This window comes from Bos indicus x Bos taurus, chromosome 9, assembly GCF_003369695.1.
Source record: "Bos indicus x Bos taurus breed Angus x Brahman F1 hybrid chromosome 9, Bos_hybrid_MaternalHap_v2.0, whole genome shotgun sequence".
Classification (NCBI taxonomy): Eukaryota; Metazoa; Chordata; class Mammalia; order Artiodactyla; family Bovidae; genus Bos; species Bos indicus x Bos taurus.
This window is the reverse complement of record NC_040084.1, coordinates 24,289,586-24,301,701: the sequence shown is the minus strand read 5'-3', so window position 1 is coordinate 24,301,701 and position 12,116 is coordinate 24,289,586. Positions and strand designations below refer to the sequence as shown.

Genomic DNA, 12,116 nt, shown 5'->3' with positions numbered 1-12,116 from the left:
TCACTGAGCATCCTTATTAGACACATCTCCCACACACTCACATTTCATAATGCCCTGCACACGCTGATCTTCCCTTGCCACATGTCAGAGATCTGTTAAGAAAAAACAACCTAATTAAAATAGTTCACCTGTTCTTAACTTTCTTGGGGGTATGTGCATTTAAACTTAATTTTTAATTATGATGATTTCAAGTAGTATACATAATGTTGTGAACAATTTCAGCAATGGGATTTAACAGGTGAAAAAAATATATAGTCATGAGCGCACATAAAGGAAAAGGTAAAGCAAGCTGTATATACTAATATAATTACTTGAGAGAGACATCCTCAGGTTATTACTTATCTATTAGAAGCTGAGCTGGCATCAAATTTCTAACTACTATACCACATGTCTTTAACAAAAACATGAAAGACACCATATTTTACATAAATTATGATGCTACTAAAAATATTAATTCTTATGACCACAGATGATGAAAATTCACCGTAAAGTCAGGCAAAATCACTGTGCCATTCTTAAGTCAGAGAATCAATGAATACTGAGGGAGTAAAGATCGTGGCTTCACCTTATTAAATTCCTTATGTTCCTGTGCACGAAAATGATAAGTCCATTTGTCAGTGTTGGTAGGCAAAAGAAAGGCTCTCAGAAAGAAGGCATTTAAACAGTAGTTCTTTTTAATGAAGAGCTCTCTATGCTGTATTCACAAATCTTAAGTCACACTTATCTTAGCACATGAAACAAGAAAGAAAGGAAGGGAAATAACAGGCTAGAGTTACCTCCATATAGAGAAGCTCTTATGACTTCTCCCAAGACTACAATGCCCCAACAAGTTTTTCCTCCATGAGTTCCAAATGACAACAGCTCTCTACTTTTAGACTTAAGTCCAGAACTTTGTCCTACAAGTGTCCTGGAACTCTGTTGCTCTTGTTCAGTGGCTAGGTCATGTCCAACTCTTTGCAACCCCATGGACTGCACCATGCCAGGCTTCCCTGCCCTCCACTAGCTCCCCCACCTGCCAAATGGGAAAAAGTCAAAAGCAGGCTAGCATCCACATGCCAGAACCACCAGCAAACCAGAAACTTTTCTATTCCTTATACAGGCTTTAAAATCCCTATACCTGGGGCATACCCCCCAGACCAATGTGAAATCAAAATATGTTTCTAGAAAGAAAGGCTTCTGTGAGGGAAGAGAAGAAGGAGACAGTGACAGAGCTAAGTCAATTCTTTATCACTAATGTGTGAATTAGACTTTGGTTTCAGAGTAGGGCGCTTCTAAAGCGGGGGAGGGTTAAATCAACCAGTGGATGAGACTCAGCAGGGGACGTTTGGGCAAGGTTGGGTGACCAACACTGTCTGAGAGAACATGTTGCAAAGAAATACTTGAATATGTATGGAATGGTGGAACGTGGGGGTGGGGCAGGAGAATGAGAGCAGCCAGACACCAAGCAAGACTGACTTTCATTTTTTGTTGTTGTTGGTTATTAGAAATATATTCAAAATACTTATAAGAAACTGGAGAAATGAAATGTCATTTTTCTCACATGAGTGGAATCCACCCACAGTGCAGCTATAATAAACCGGTCAAATCATTAACCCACAAAGACCCCTGCATAGGTATCAGCCATTAACAACACTCCCACATAGTCAATACTGAGCCACATTGAATTGCTGGAAGAGGAGGCCTGATACCACTTCAGGGGTATGGCCTCCTCCCTAGCAAGCAGGCAGCCAACCTTGACCACCGACCTTCACACAGCAAAAGAGAAGGAGAGCTTATCCCTCCACTCTGAGTTAGGGCCAGTCTAAGCAAGGGAAGGAATCCTTCCTTATCTGCATTAAGATTCACTATTAGTCCTTTAAATGTTGCCCATCTTAGACACAGAGCTTATCACACCCCACCTTCCCCCAAAGCATTGTTCCTCTTTCCTCTTCCCACAACACGGCACCAGCCTTATCACACAGCATTTATCTCCTGGAAGCTTTCATGGTGTATGTGGCTCTCTCCCTCACTAAGGGGCTTCCCGGTGGCTCAGTAGAAAAGAATCTGCCTGCAAAGCAGGGAACTGCAGGAGACAGTGGCTCAAGTTTGATCCCTGGGTCAGGAAGATCCCCTGGAGAAAGGAATGGCAACCCACTCCAGTACTCTTGCCTGGAGAATCCCATGGGCAGAGGAGCCTGGCAGGCTACAGTCCCTGGGGTCGCAAAGAGTCAGACACAACTGAAGCGACTTAGCACACACACTCCTTCACTGAGCGTTCTCTACTTGAGGGCAAGGTCCTAGTCTTCAGAGTTTTGTATCTCTAGAGCCAAGCATGGTGCTTACCATATGTTCAGTGAATGCTGAAATAAGGGTGACCAGTTGACCAAAACCAGCTACCTAAATGTATTGGGTAACAACCAATGTAAACCAGAAGCAACAGGTAAATATATAGATGGAGAGAGATTGTTTTTGTTCTATTGTTTTGCTTTTTAATAGAGTTGCTCAGATGAGATATTTCCTTAAAGCTTGTTGAACATGCCCTAATGTATCTCTCCATGCCATTTTATTTCTGTCATAAACCATCATATTGTTTCTAACCAGAATGCCAATACAACCTACACAGCCATCACTTCCACATTCTTGTCTTAAAGACCATGCATGAACCTCTGTCTCCTTGTCCAGCCTGGTGTCCTTCACAGGAGGCACCATCAACATACACTTCCGGAACAAATGAGTACCTGATTTACCTTTCCTGTGTAATCACCTTATTTCTGATGCCCAGTATAATTTTGTACATGAATTTCACTTTGCTCATTGCCATTCTGATTCTAGTTATTCACTCTGGTTTAACCCACAACTTTGCTCCAGAATCTGTTGTATGCCTGCTTGTTTACATCAGAAGCCTTCCTGGCTTGGAACCCTGCAACTTCCCCTATTATCTGCCCCTTTACCCATCTCAGTGTTAGTCAGAGTACATTCCTCTGGATAGGGCTGATGACATGGTAGAAAAAGCACTGACTAAGTCAGATAACCTAGTTTCCAGTCTCAGCTCTGACACTTATGTGTCACTTGGGGAGGGACCTTACAAGACTTTTTGAATAGGTGGTGTGTTTTTTTGTTTGTTTGTTTCTTTTTTTAAAAGGATTATTTATTTGGCTGCATCGGGTCTTAGTCATGGCATGCAGGAACATTTAATCACATCAGGTGAACTCTTAGTTGCAGTATGTGGGATCTAGTTCCCTGACCAGGGATCGAGCCTGGGCCCCCTGCATTGGGAGCACAGAGTCTCAACCACTGGACCACCAGGGAAGTCTGGAACCCCACAAGAATTTTTGGAACATACTTTTACAAAAAGGACTATTTATGATAGCACAAAGTAAAGGGAAACAACAGGAGATGTTAAGGCACCCAGGAACTAGCCATTTTAACTCCTAGGTAAATAAGCAGGGAGAGTCAATGGTGTTATTGAAACCTGGTTAAGAACTAGGGCCATAGAAACGGGGCTGCTTGACAGAGCTGTGGTCACCCCCATGGATACAGCCACTTCTAGAATGATGCTGAAGCTGAGAAGGAGCAGAATCACTCTTTCCTCCCATATTCTGATCTCCTCCTGGTGGTCCCATTGACCGAACTGAATCAGGAACCAGAGGAAGAAAGTTCTGGTGACTACTCCATAGAAATCAACAACTTGGGGGTCAGGGAGAGCAGAGAACATAGCTCTTGAGGGTGACATAACCAAAGAGTGTCTATATAAGTTTAGGCAAACGATTTTATCTTTCTGACTTTATGTTGTCTCATCTATGAAATCATGTGCTTTGAGGCTGTTTTGAGATAACACATTCAAGAGCAGTTGTTAACATGTTAACACATGCAAAAAAAGTTGTTCATTTAAATTATCATGTAGCCTTGCCCACGACATCTTATAGGATTTGAATGTCATTGACAGTAATCCTTCCACCTAAATCTGTGACCACTGCCACTCAAGCTTCACCGTTAACTTCCTGGAGCATTTCCTGGGACAAACGAGACATGGATATCAGTCCTCATCCAAAGACAGGAGTAGGAAAAAGAAAGGAATAACAGAGAATAAAAGGAAAGGCCACACACTCAGTGAAATCCATGTGCCTTCCCCACTTACAATTCCTAAAAACAAAAAGAGATTGAGTAGTATCTCCATGAGGCACAGAAGTCCTTTTCCCTAATCTCTCTGGGCATGTGCCCAGAATCCAGGATTAAAATTTGTTCCTCTTTGTCCCCAAGTCTAGAGACATCTAGACAGATGAAACTAGTCCTGGATCTGACTTGCCAGGCCAGTCATCTAGGATTCTTGTAAGAGCTTAGGCATTTCCAGAAAATCAACACATTTACAGGCAGATTTCTAAATCTGGACCTATTCAGTTAAACATAATTCTGTGAGTGAAAGCTGTGATGTCACATAACTAGAAATAGCGTTGACATTTGCAATTACAAGCATGTCTTTCTTTTCTGGATATATTGCCATTATTTTCAGAGCTAAAAGGGACTCTGCAGATGATTGGATTCCCTCATTTTTCAGATAAAGAAACCTGAAACACAATCACAAATTCAGAACAAGGACTCACCTTGATCCCTAGATTTCTTGCCCTTCTTATCACAACACACAGCCTCTTTCTATTAATACTCTGTAGTCAAACAAAATTTTCTGAGGTAGTAAATAATTTATATTAAGTACTACCAGACATTCACTATTTAAATGAGCTCAGTAATCAACTGACTTGTGAAAGGTTTTTAAAAACAGGCACACCAGACAGTGAGTGTGCGCTCAATTGTGTCTGAGTCTTTGTGGCCCCAGGGGACTGTAGCCCACCAGCCTCCACTGTCCATGGAATTTTCCAGGCAAGAATACTGGAGGAGCATTGCCATTTCCTACTCCAGGGGATCTTTCTGACCCAGGGGTCGAACTGGAATCTCTCATATCTCCTGCATTGGCAGGCAGGTTCTTTACCACTGTGCCACCTGGGAAGCCCTTACACCAGATGGTGCTCACCACAACTTTCTAAGTGTCCCATAACTTCATCTGGGAGGAAGAACATTCTTTCTCATTGACAGAAAGTAATGCATCATGGGTCTTGATTTTCTCATGTTCTTAATGCTATATAACGATTTAATCATTTTTTAAATTGCTATAATAATTCTGTCTCCTCTGTTACTCTCTCTAAAAATAGTCATTTCCTTCATCTACTCATTTCAATAGCTTTTAAATACTGCTGTCTGCTCTCTGTTTCAGGAGTGACTTCCAGCTGCATCAGTTACACAGACCCCACCCGCAGTACCCTGCTTGACTTAACTCACTCAGATGCCTCCAGATCTGAGTAACTGGAGAGCTGAGCGTTTTCAGGGTCTGCATGTTAGCTTTGTGGTATAATGACTGATGTCAGCCCAAACTTTGCCAAACATCTCTCATCACTACCAGTGATGTCCCATTCCAAACTCTTGGGCTTGCTCTCTCTTTCTGCAGCACGCCTCCACCACCACCGCCGCTCCCACCCCCTTCACATATTTGCAGTATGGATTCAACAATATGACAATCATTTTCTTTCCTTAAAGTGCCACTGCTGCAAGGGACAAAAATAACGTGTTACTGTTGTCACTGCCTGGTGGGGGAAGTAAAGAAAGGAGAGATGAGAAATTGCAGTAACTAGTCTGGATGTGTTTAACCCTCTATCTTTGTCCAAAACTTTGTCCTCATGGTCTGACTCAAACTCCTGGTTATCTAAACTCCCTGGAACTTTAATGTTTTCTGGAGAAAAACAGACAGCAAGCAAAAATTGACTTCTAGGCTAAGCCTATGGCTTTTAACTTGTTTTAGGCTTGGGCCCTAGAATCCATCAGCAGCCACATGCTTTTGTGAGCATCGTTTCCTTGATTTAAAAAAAAAAAAAAAAAAGGACTATGTTGCACAAAATAGGCCATGGCAAGCTTTCCATAAGCTGCAAGGACAGTGGAGGGGACGTAAGACTCAGCCAGGAAAGAAAATACGCATTTAATAGTATGATAACATGGATCAAGAAAAAGTTATTCTAACACATAGTGTCAAGAGAGAAAGAATACACTAGCCATTTATTTAATGTTTTCCTTATGTTTCCGCAGAGCAGCTCCTTGACAAGCTTTTCCTGCCCACTGCATCTTTTCTGGGATGGCTCAGGAACCGTAGCTTCTCACTGTTTGTTTATTTATTGACAGGGCCATTCCTGCCCTCATCCAAATGAACGTATGTCTGCACAACACACAGTGAAAAGTAAATGTCTTTCTTTGTGTTTATTTCCCTGAACTTGTTCGCCAAATTGCTTTTTTACATCCCCTTTTTGCAACCTCACCCCATCCGGCTCAAGTATCTAGGATTAGAAAAGCCCTCTCTGGAGTCCTTTTCAAAGGGAGCCTCCCACAGCCTTTAAATCCCCACGTTTTATGGTGCAGATATTCAGGATCTGAGGCATTAAGAAGGAAAGCAAGGCTGGCCCAGAGGGGCACAGAAAACTAGAGTAGCTTCTTCCTTGGACAATCAGTATTGGAATTGTCCTGTTACCTGCAACTTTTCTGGTTCAAAGTAACAGACTCAGTCATTTGGAACAGGACATTATGCAACAGATTAAGGAAGGGAGTGTGTGTGTGTGTGATGTATAGAAAATACAGCTCCACCATAGAAAGAGAAATGTTGCAAATGCCAATCTTTAAAATAAGCCCCAAAGGATAAACTTGATGGGTTGTTTTCTGCAGAATAAAGAAGCTAAACAAAACTATTTCTACTTTCAAAATCCCCATACAGGTATGCAAAGTAATAGATGATATTTAATTAAGGAATTCACAAGGAAAGGCAAGTCTCTCAGATTCTAATTTTTAGCACCTTCACAGCAGAGTTTATTTCATGTTTCCTTCCTATTGCTTCCAGGCCATTTCATCTCCTTACTTTGGGGATGAATAACAGCTACATCTTCATAGACACACAACAATTTGAATGAAGCATTGCAAGCTTGTAAAATGTGATGAATAGAAGCAATCACTTTTTTTTTTCCTCCTCTCATTCATCAACATATAAATTAAGGCAAACCAGTAAGAAAGATTACAAATGGATAAAAGAAGGGAAAAGACAGATCTTACTGTTTTTCTGCAAGGCTTTAGCTATTTTCTAAACCTGAATTTTTGAGCATAAGCATTAGCAAGCTGTCTATGAATCAGGGACTTTTTCAAAGCCACCTCTAAGAAGCCTGGGGCTGTGTAAAGTTGTAAGGCCATAGAGCAGAACCCTGGAGACAGACTGAGTAATACAGCACAGAGGACAAATTTACATTAAAATCACTTTGGGGGCTTGTGACTTTCAGTTTCTTCAGTAAGTACTGGAAGCTCTTCCGACTTGTGGTACTGGAGAAAAGAGATGGGAAGCTACCACTGAGTAATAAGAGCCTGGGTGTACCCTGCTCTGAAGGGCCAGCCCTCAACTTTCCCACCTCGGACGGAGGTGGGGCGTAGGAGGGGGGCGAAGGTTCGGGAGAACAACGAACCTTATTTTCCACTGCCAAGGACCCCCTACTTGCACTGGGAACAGGAATAGCGGACCTTCTCCTCCTCCCCCAGCCCAAACCGGGAAAAAGCTTTCCCAAGATCATTCCCAATCCCCCAGATGAGAAACCAAATTGCACACGAGATCTTCTCGAGAAGATTGAGAGAGAGAGAGAACGGCTCAGAGCGAGGGCGAGCTGACTGTGGAGGGAACTGCCCGAGGGGAGGAGGAATCTTCCAGAGCCCCGGCAGAGACTCCCTTTAGGAGAAAAGTCGCAGCACAGTTGAACTTCCAAACTGTGTGAGGGCACACACCTCTGAGTCCGACCCGCGTCGGGCAGGTAACGGGCGGTCCGGCTGACCGCCAGTGTCCACCGAAATTCCTCCGGACCACCCGCCCTGCGCCGGACCAACTGCAGCGACTTTTATTGAAAAGAAAGAAAGGAAAGGAGAGAAGCAACAGAGGAGGGGCTCGAGAAGACGGGGAAGGCGTCCGTAGCCAGAAACCCTCCAGCGATCTGCCCCGGAGGGCGAGGAGCGAGCTGCCGTGGGGCCGGGGTTGCGCGCGGGCTCCGGGAGCCGAGGCGCTAGGGAGCCGGGACGCTCGGCCCCCGGGAGGAGCGGAGCGCGCCCGGCCTCTGGCGGCGGAGACCCGCCCAACTCGGGAGTCGGCCCTGGGGGCCGGGGGGGGGGGGCGGTGCGGGGAAGGGGGGCGAGGGGCGGGGTGGTCTCGCGGCCGCGGGACCTTCCACCTCCACACTCGCAGCCGGAGCGCGCCCACCTCTCCCCGCGAGAGCCGCCCTTCGGAGGGGTTCCACTGCGCTCGCAGTGCCTCCTCGGCTCCCCCCGCCCCGGGCTCGCGTTCTCCCGCCTTCTTCGCCGCGTCCAGAGATGCTCCGCCGCAGACCCGAGACCCCTTAGGCGCCTCTTCCCGTCCCTCTGCCAAATCGCGACGCCTGTACTTTTCCAGCTCCCTCTTTCACTCTTGAAATTGAAAGTTATTGAGGTCGCTCGGGGTTGTTGCTCCAGCAGTTTCCTTCCCCGCCCCCAAGCTCCCCCCGCCCCCCGCGGCCGTCCCCCTCCCCCTCCCTCGCCCTGTCCCTCCCTCGCGGCCTCCCTTCTTCCCTCCCTCCACCAGTGGAGCCGCTCCTGCTTGCGAACGGCAGAAGCAGCTCGGGGTCTCTCCGCCGCCCCTTGGCCATGGCCGCGGTGCCCACGGCGCCCGCTCCCCTCCGCTCCCGGGACCCCCGCCGCTGCCTCCGCCACCTCTAAAGCCCCAGGGGCCGCCACCGTCGCCACCGCCCGCCCGGATCCCGCGCAGCCGCGGCGCACCATGCTACCTGCGGCCACCCTGGCGAGGCCGCTCGCTGCTTCTGGAACCCTCACTCGCGGCATTGACAGCCACCGCACGGGAGCCCCCGCAGCTCAGGGCTCGGACAGTTTGAAAGTACAATAGTTGGTTTCCCTGACCACCCGACCCCGCTGCGTTTGCCATCCCGGCTCGCCTGTCGGATCTGAGTGGAGAAGTTGTCCGCAGCTGGGGTTAGCGCTTGCTCTCTCCATACGCCTAACACCTACGTGTATTTCTGAAACAGTCAATCTTAATTAACAATCAAAAGAAAAAAAAAAGGAGCAAAGGAAGGGAAACATTATTGGGTTACTATGCACTTGCGACTGATTTCTTGGTTTTTTATCATTTTGAACTTTATGGAATACATCGGCAGCCAAAACGCCTCCCGGGGAAGGCGCCAGCGAAGAAGTAAGTGCAGGCTTTTTTACGCATTTGCTCCCTCCCGCCGCGTTCACCTGTCGGGTCGCTTTTCCTTAACTTGAGTCGGCTCACAGCGGCGGCAGTCCTCCCACCCAACACCCCACGCCTGGAGAAGAGGTAACAGTTGAGGCTCCTGTGTTTCACGCCTTCTTTTCGGCCGCTCCTCTCTTGCCCCGCATCTTCCTGGGTTCCATAGTCCGGCGGACCCGGCGCTCCTGTGCCTCCCGCGCCCCCATAACCGCAGGTTAGCGGAAAAGTTCGCTCCTTCTTTAAGACCAGCTCAGGGGATGTGTGCTTTCCCCCCAAGACTGGGACAGGAGCCTCCAGCCCCCAGGCGTCGCAGACGCCCGGCTAGCGGGATGCCCCTGACCCACTGAGTGCCCGCCGGGGGAGGCGCGGCCGCGGCACCCGCTCACCTTGCGTCGCCACCTCGCGTGGGGAGACCTCGCGGGGTCCTCCCTCGGCTCAGGGGTCGCGAAGAGCTCTGTCGCCCCTCGGGAAACCGAGAGCCAGCGCCTGCGCGGCCGCTACCCTCAGCCACGCGCGAGTGGAGGTAGGGCGCGCCGGGCGCTCTGGGTTCGCTTGCCTACGCGCTGGCGGAGCCGCTCGGCGTACCCCTCCGGGGATCGCGAGAGATGCAGAGCCAGCCGCTGGGAGCCAAGGGTGCCAGGTTTCCAGTGACAATCTTGCCTGTCACCCAGGAGGGCTTTTACCGTCTCAGGCCCTTTCAAGTGGGTCCCCTGGGGGCAGACACATACCGAGGGTGGGGTTCCCCTAAAGACTCTGGCTCGCCTCCTCGCTTCCCCTTATCCTGACTCCAGTTACTCGGAAGGTTGGCTGGTGTAGCCTTCCTAGGACTGTGCCGTAGCTGGGATGAAACGGGTATCCCGAAGGGCACCCCCATCGCGGCTTGGTCTGTTTCAAGGTGGAGTCTTCCATAGATGAGGAGACAAACCCGAGAAAGGCACCTCTCCTTGCTGCCGGGAAGGCTGGCGCGCTGGGCGCTCTGGCTTCTGTGCAGAAGTGGGGAGTCCCTTCTTCGCAGATAGAGCCGGAGCGACCCGGGCTCCAGTGTAGGGAGCGCTGGCGGGGACCCGGAGGGAAAAAGCTTCCCGGGGCGCAGAGAACGATGCTATTGCCTTGACCAACTCAGTCCGCCGCCGCCCGGGAGTCAATGACGCTTGGCGGCGCCTGCTCCGGCGCGCAGAGCCAGCTCCCAGCGCTGGCCCGCGAAGCCCCTCGGGGTAAGCGTGGGTAACAGCGCAGAAGACACAGCATGGGCTTGTGTGAGATGGAGATTTAGTAATCGCTTCTCCGCCGCTATTTGTGCCCTGTCCCTGGACGTGAGGGTCCCCTGAAAGCCCCCTTTGTGCCGCTTGCCTAAAGCAGACAAGGTCTGATTCACCTGAAAATTGTCTTTAAAAAACATAACTGAACCAAAGCGCCAGGGGCTCCTGCCCAGCCTCACTGCCTCTAGGATCGCGTAGCAAGGGGCAGGAGGGCCTAATCTAAACATGTCAGGGCATCCAATTTATTTTTCTTGGCCTCTGAATGGTTGTAGTCTTCAAAACTCTTCCACCTACCCTTCCACTCGAGCCTTGTGGCTGCCTCATGCGGCTGCCTCACAAAACAAATGGCTTGGGACTCGAGGCTTGCCCTGGTTCCTGGCAGTCCCCAGGTCACCTTTTTGCAAAGTCTGGCTCTAGGGCACTGAGTGTCTCCTGCAGGTCGATGGCGAGAAAGAGAGATGCTAGGCACAAGCGCAGCCTCCTGCCTTCCCATCCCATATTCCAGCCAGTACCCAACCCGGCGCCCGTGGCTCACACCCTCTTTCACGCTACCGAGGATCCCAGGGCCAGGAGCCCCACAATTGCAGGGGAAGGACAGGGTCTTGCATGTCTGTTAGAGTTGTCTCCGATTCCGGGGTGGGGGTTGGGGGAGGGCTGTTTGCGATGAAAGACACCGGCAAGAAAGCTGACCACCCATTGGTTCTCACTTCCCTGGTGAGGACAGCGGTGCAGGAAGCTGCCCAGTGGTGCTGCCGCAAGTCTTCTGGGAGCAGAGGGGGATGATGCACTCTGGGCTTGGACTGGAGAGGATTTACAGAGTCTAAAGACGAGCTGCTTTTTGATCTGCCTTCATCGTCTCAAGGCCAAGTCAAAGGCGCCCTCTTGTTGTGCAGCGGGGATGAGAGACGGAGTGGGTGAAACTGTGTTGAAATTCCGAATGTAATGTGGGTGTGAGGCGGGAGAGAATTCCCCTAGCAGGGGATGCTCCTTGCTCCTTCACGCTTGAGTCTTGCCTTTGCTACTGGGGTTTGCTGGTGCAATTATGGGAGAGGGGCGACCCCTTGCGTTCTCTGAGGAGACAGATTCTCTTGGCAGGTGTAGCATGGGGCTTGTTCGTTTATTTTGAGAATGGGGAAGGGGTAAGAGGGTAAAGAGAGAGATTTGTTCAAAAATCCAGAAATTCTAGGTCAGATTGCATGTTCACATACTCATTGTTTGGGAAATCTCTGAGGGGAAGAGTTTTCTCAAATAGGGAATGCGAAAAAGTTGTTTAAATGAAAAATAAGGTAGTAGAGGTATTCTAGAAAGAAAGTCTTTCTTCTTTATTCTTCAAGAGACAATTAAAGTATTTAAGGGTATCCATTTTGTCCTTAGAGTTAAATAGCTTCACTATCCTAAACTTTAAAATCTTAACTAATGATAGAAAATTGAGGTGCAAGAAATATTTTTCAAAAATTTTAAAGCGGTTTTGGTGGAAAATGTTTTGGTGGAAAAGTTTCTTGCAAAAAAAAATTTATTTGCAGTGTTAAATATTATCAAGT

General features: G+C 48.5%; 2 protein-coding genes across 2 annotated transcripts in view; one reads left to right on the top strand and one right to left on the bottom strand.

Annotated features, from left to right (window-relative positions):
- LOC113898886 (lysosomal-associated transmembrane protein 4B-like) overlaps positions 1-7,622 on the bottom strand; it is a 70,670-nt gene extending 63,048 nt beyond the window's left edge. Inside the window, exons 1-4 of the mRNA XM_027552192.1 lie at positions 7,430-7,622; positions 5,677-5,758; positions 5,429-5,573; positions 4,118-4,122 (exon numbers count right to left, since the gene is read on the bottom strand). Of these exons, the coding sequence (XP_027407993.1) occupies positions 4,118-4,122; positions 5,429-5,573; positions 5,677-5,758; positions 7,430-7,622 (425 nt within the window). The remainder of the gene's footprint in view (positions 1-4,117; positions 4,123-5,428; positions 5,574-5,676; positions 5,759-7,429) is intronic.
- A 997-nt stretch (positions 7,623-8,619) lies between these two features.
- RSPO3 (R-spondin 3) overlaps positions 8,620-12,116 on the top strand; it is a 94,402-nt gene continuing 90,905 nt past the window's right edge. Inside the window, exon 1 of the mRNA XM_027551050.1 lies at positions 8,620-9,274. Coding sequence (XP_027406851.1) covers positions 9,178-9,274 — 97 coding nt within the window. The 5' untranslated portion in view covers positions 8,620-9,177. The remainder of the gene's footprint in view (positions 9,275-12,116) is intronic.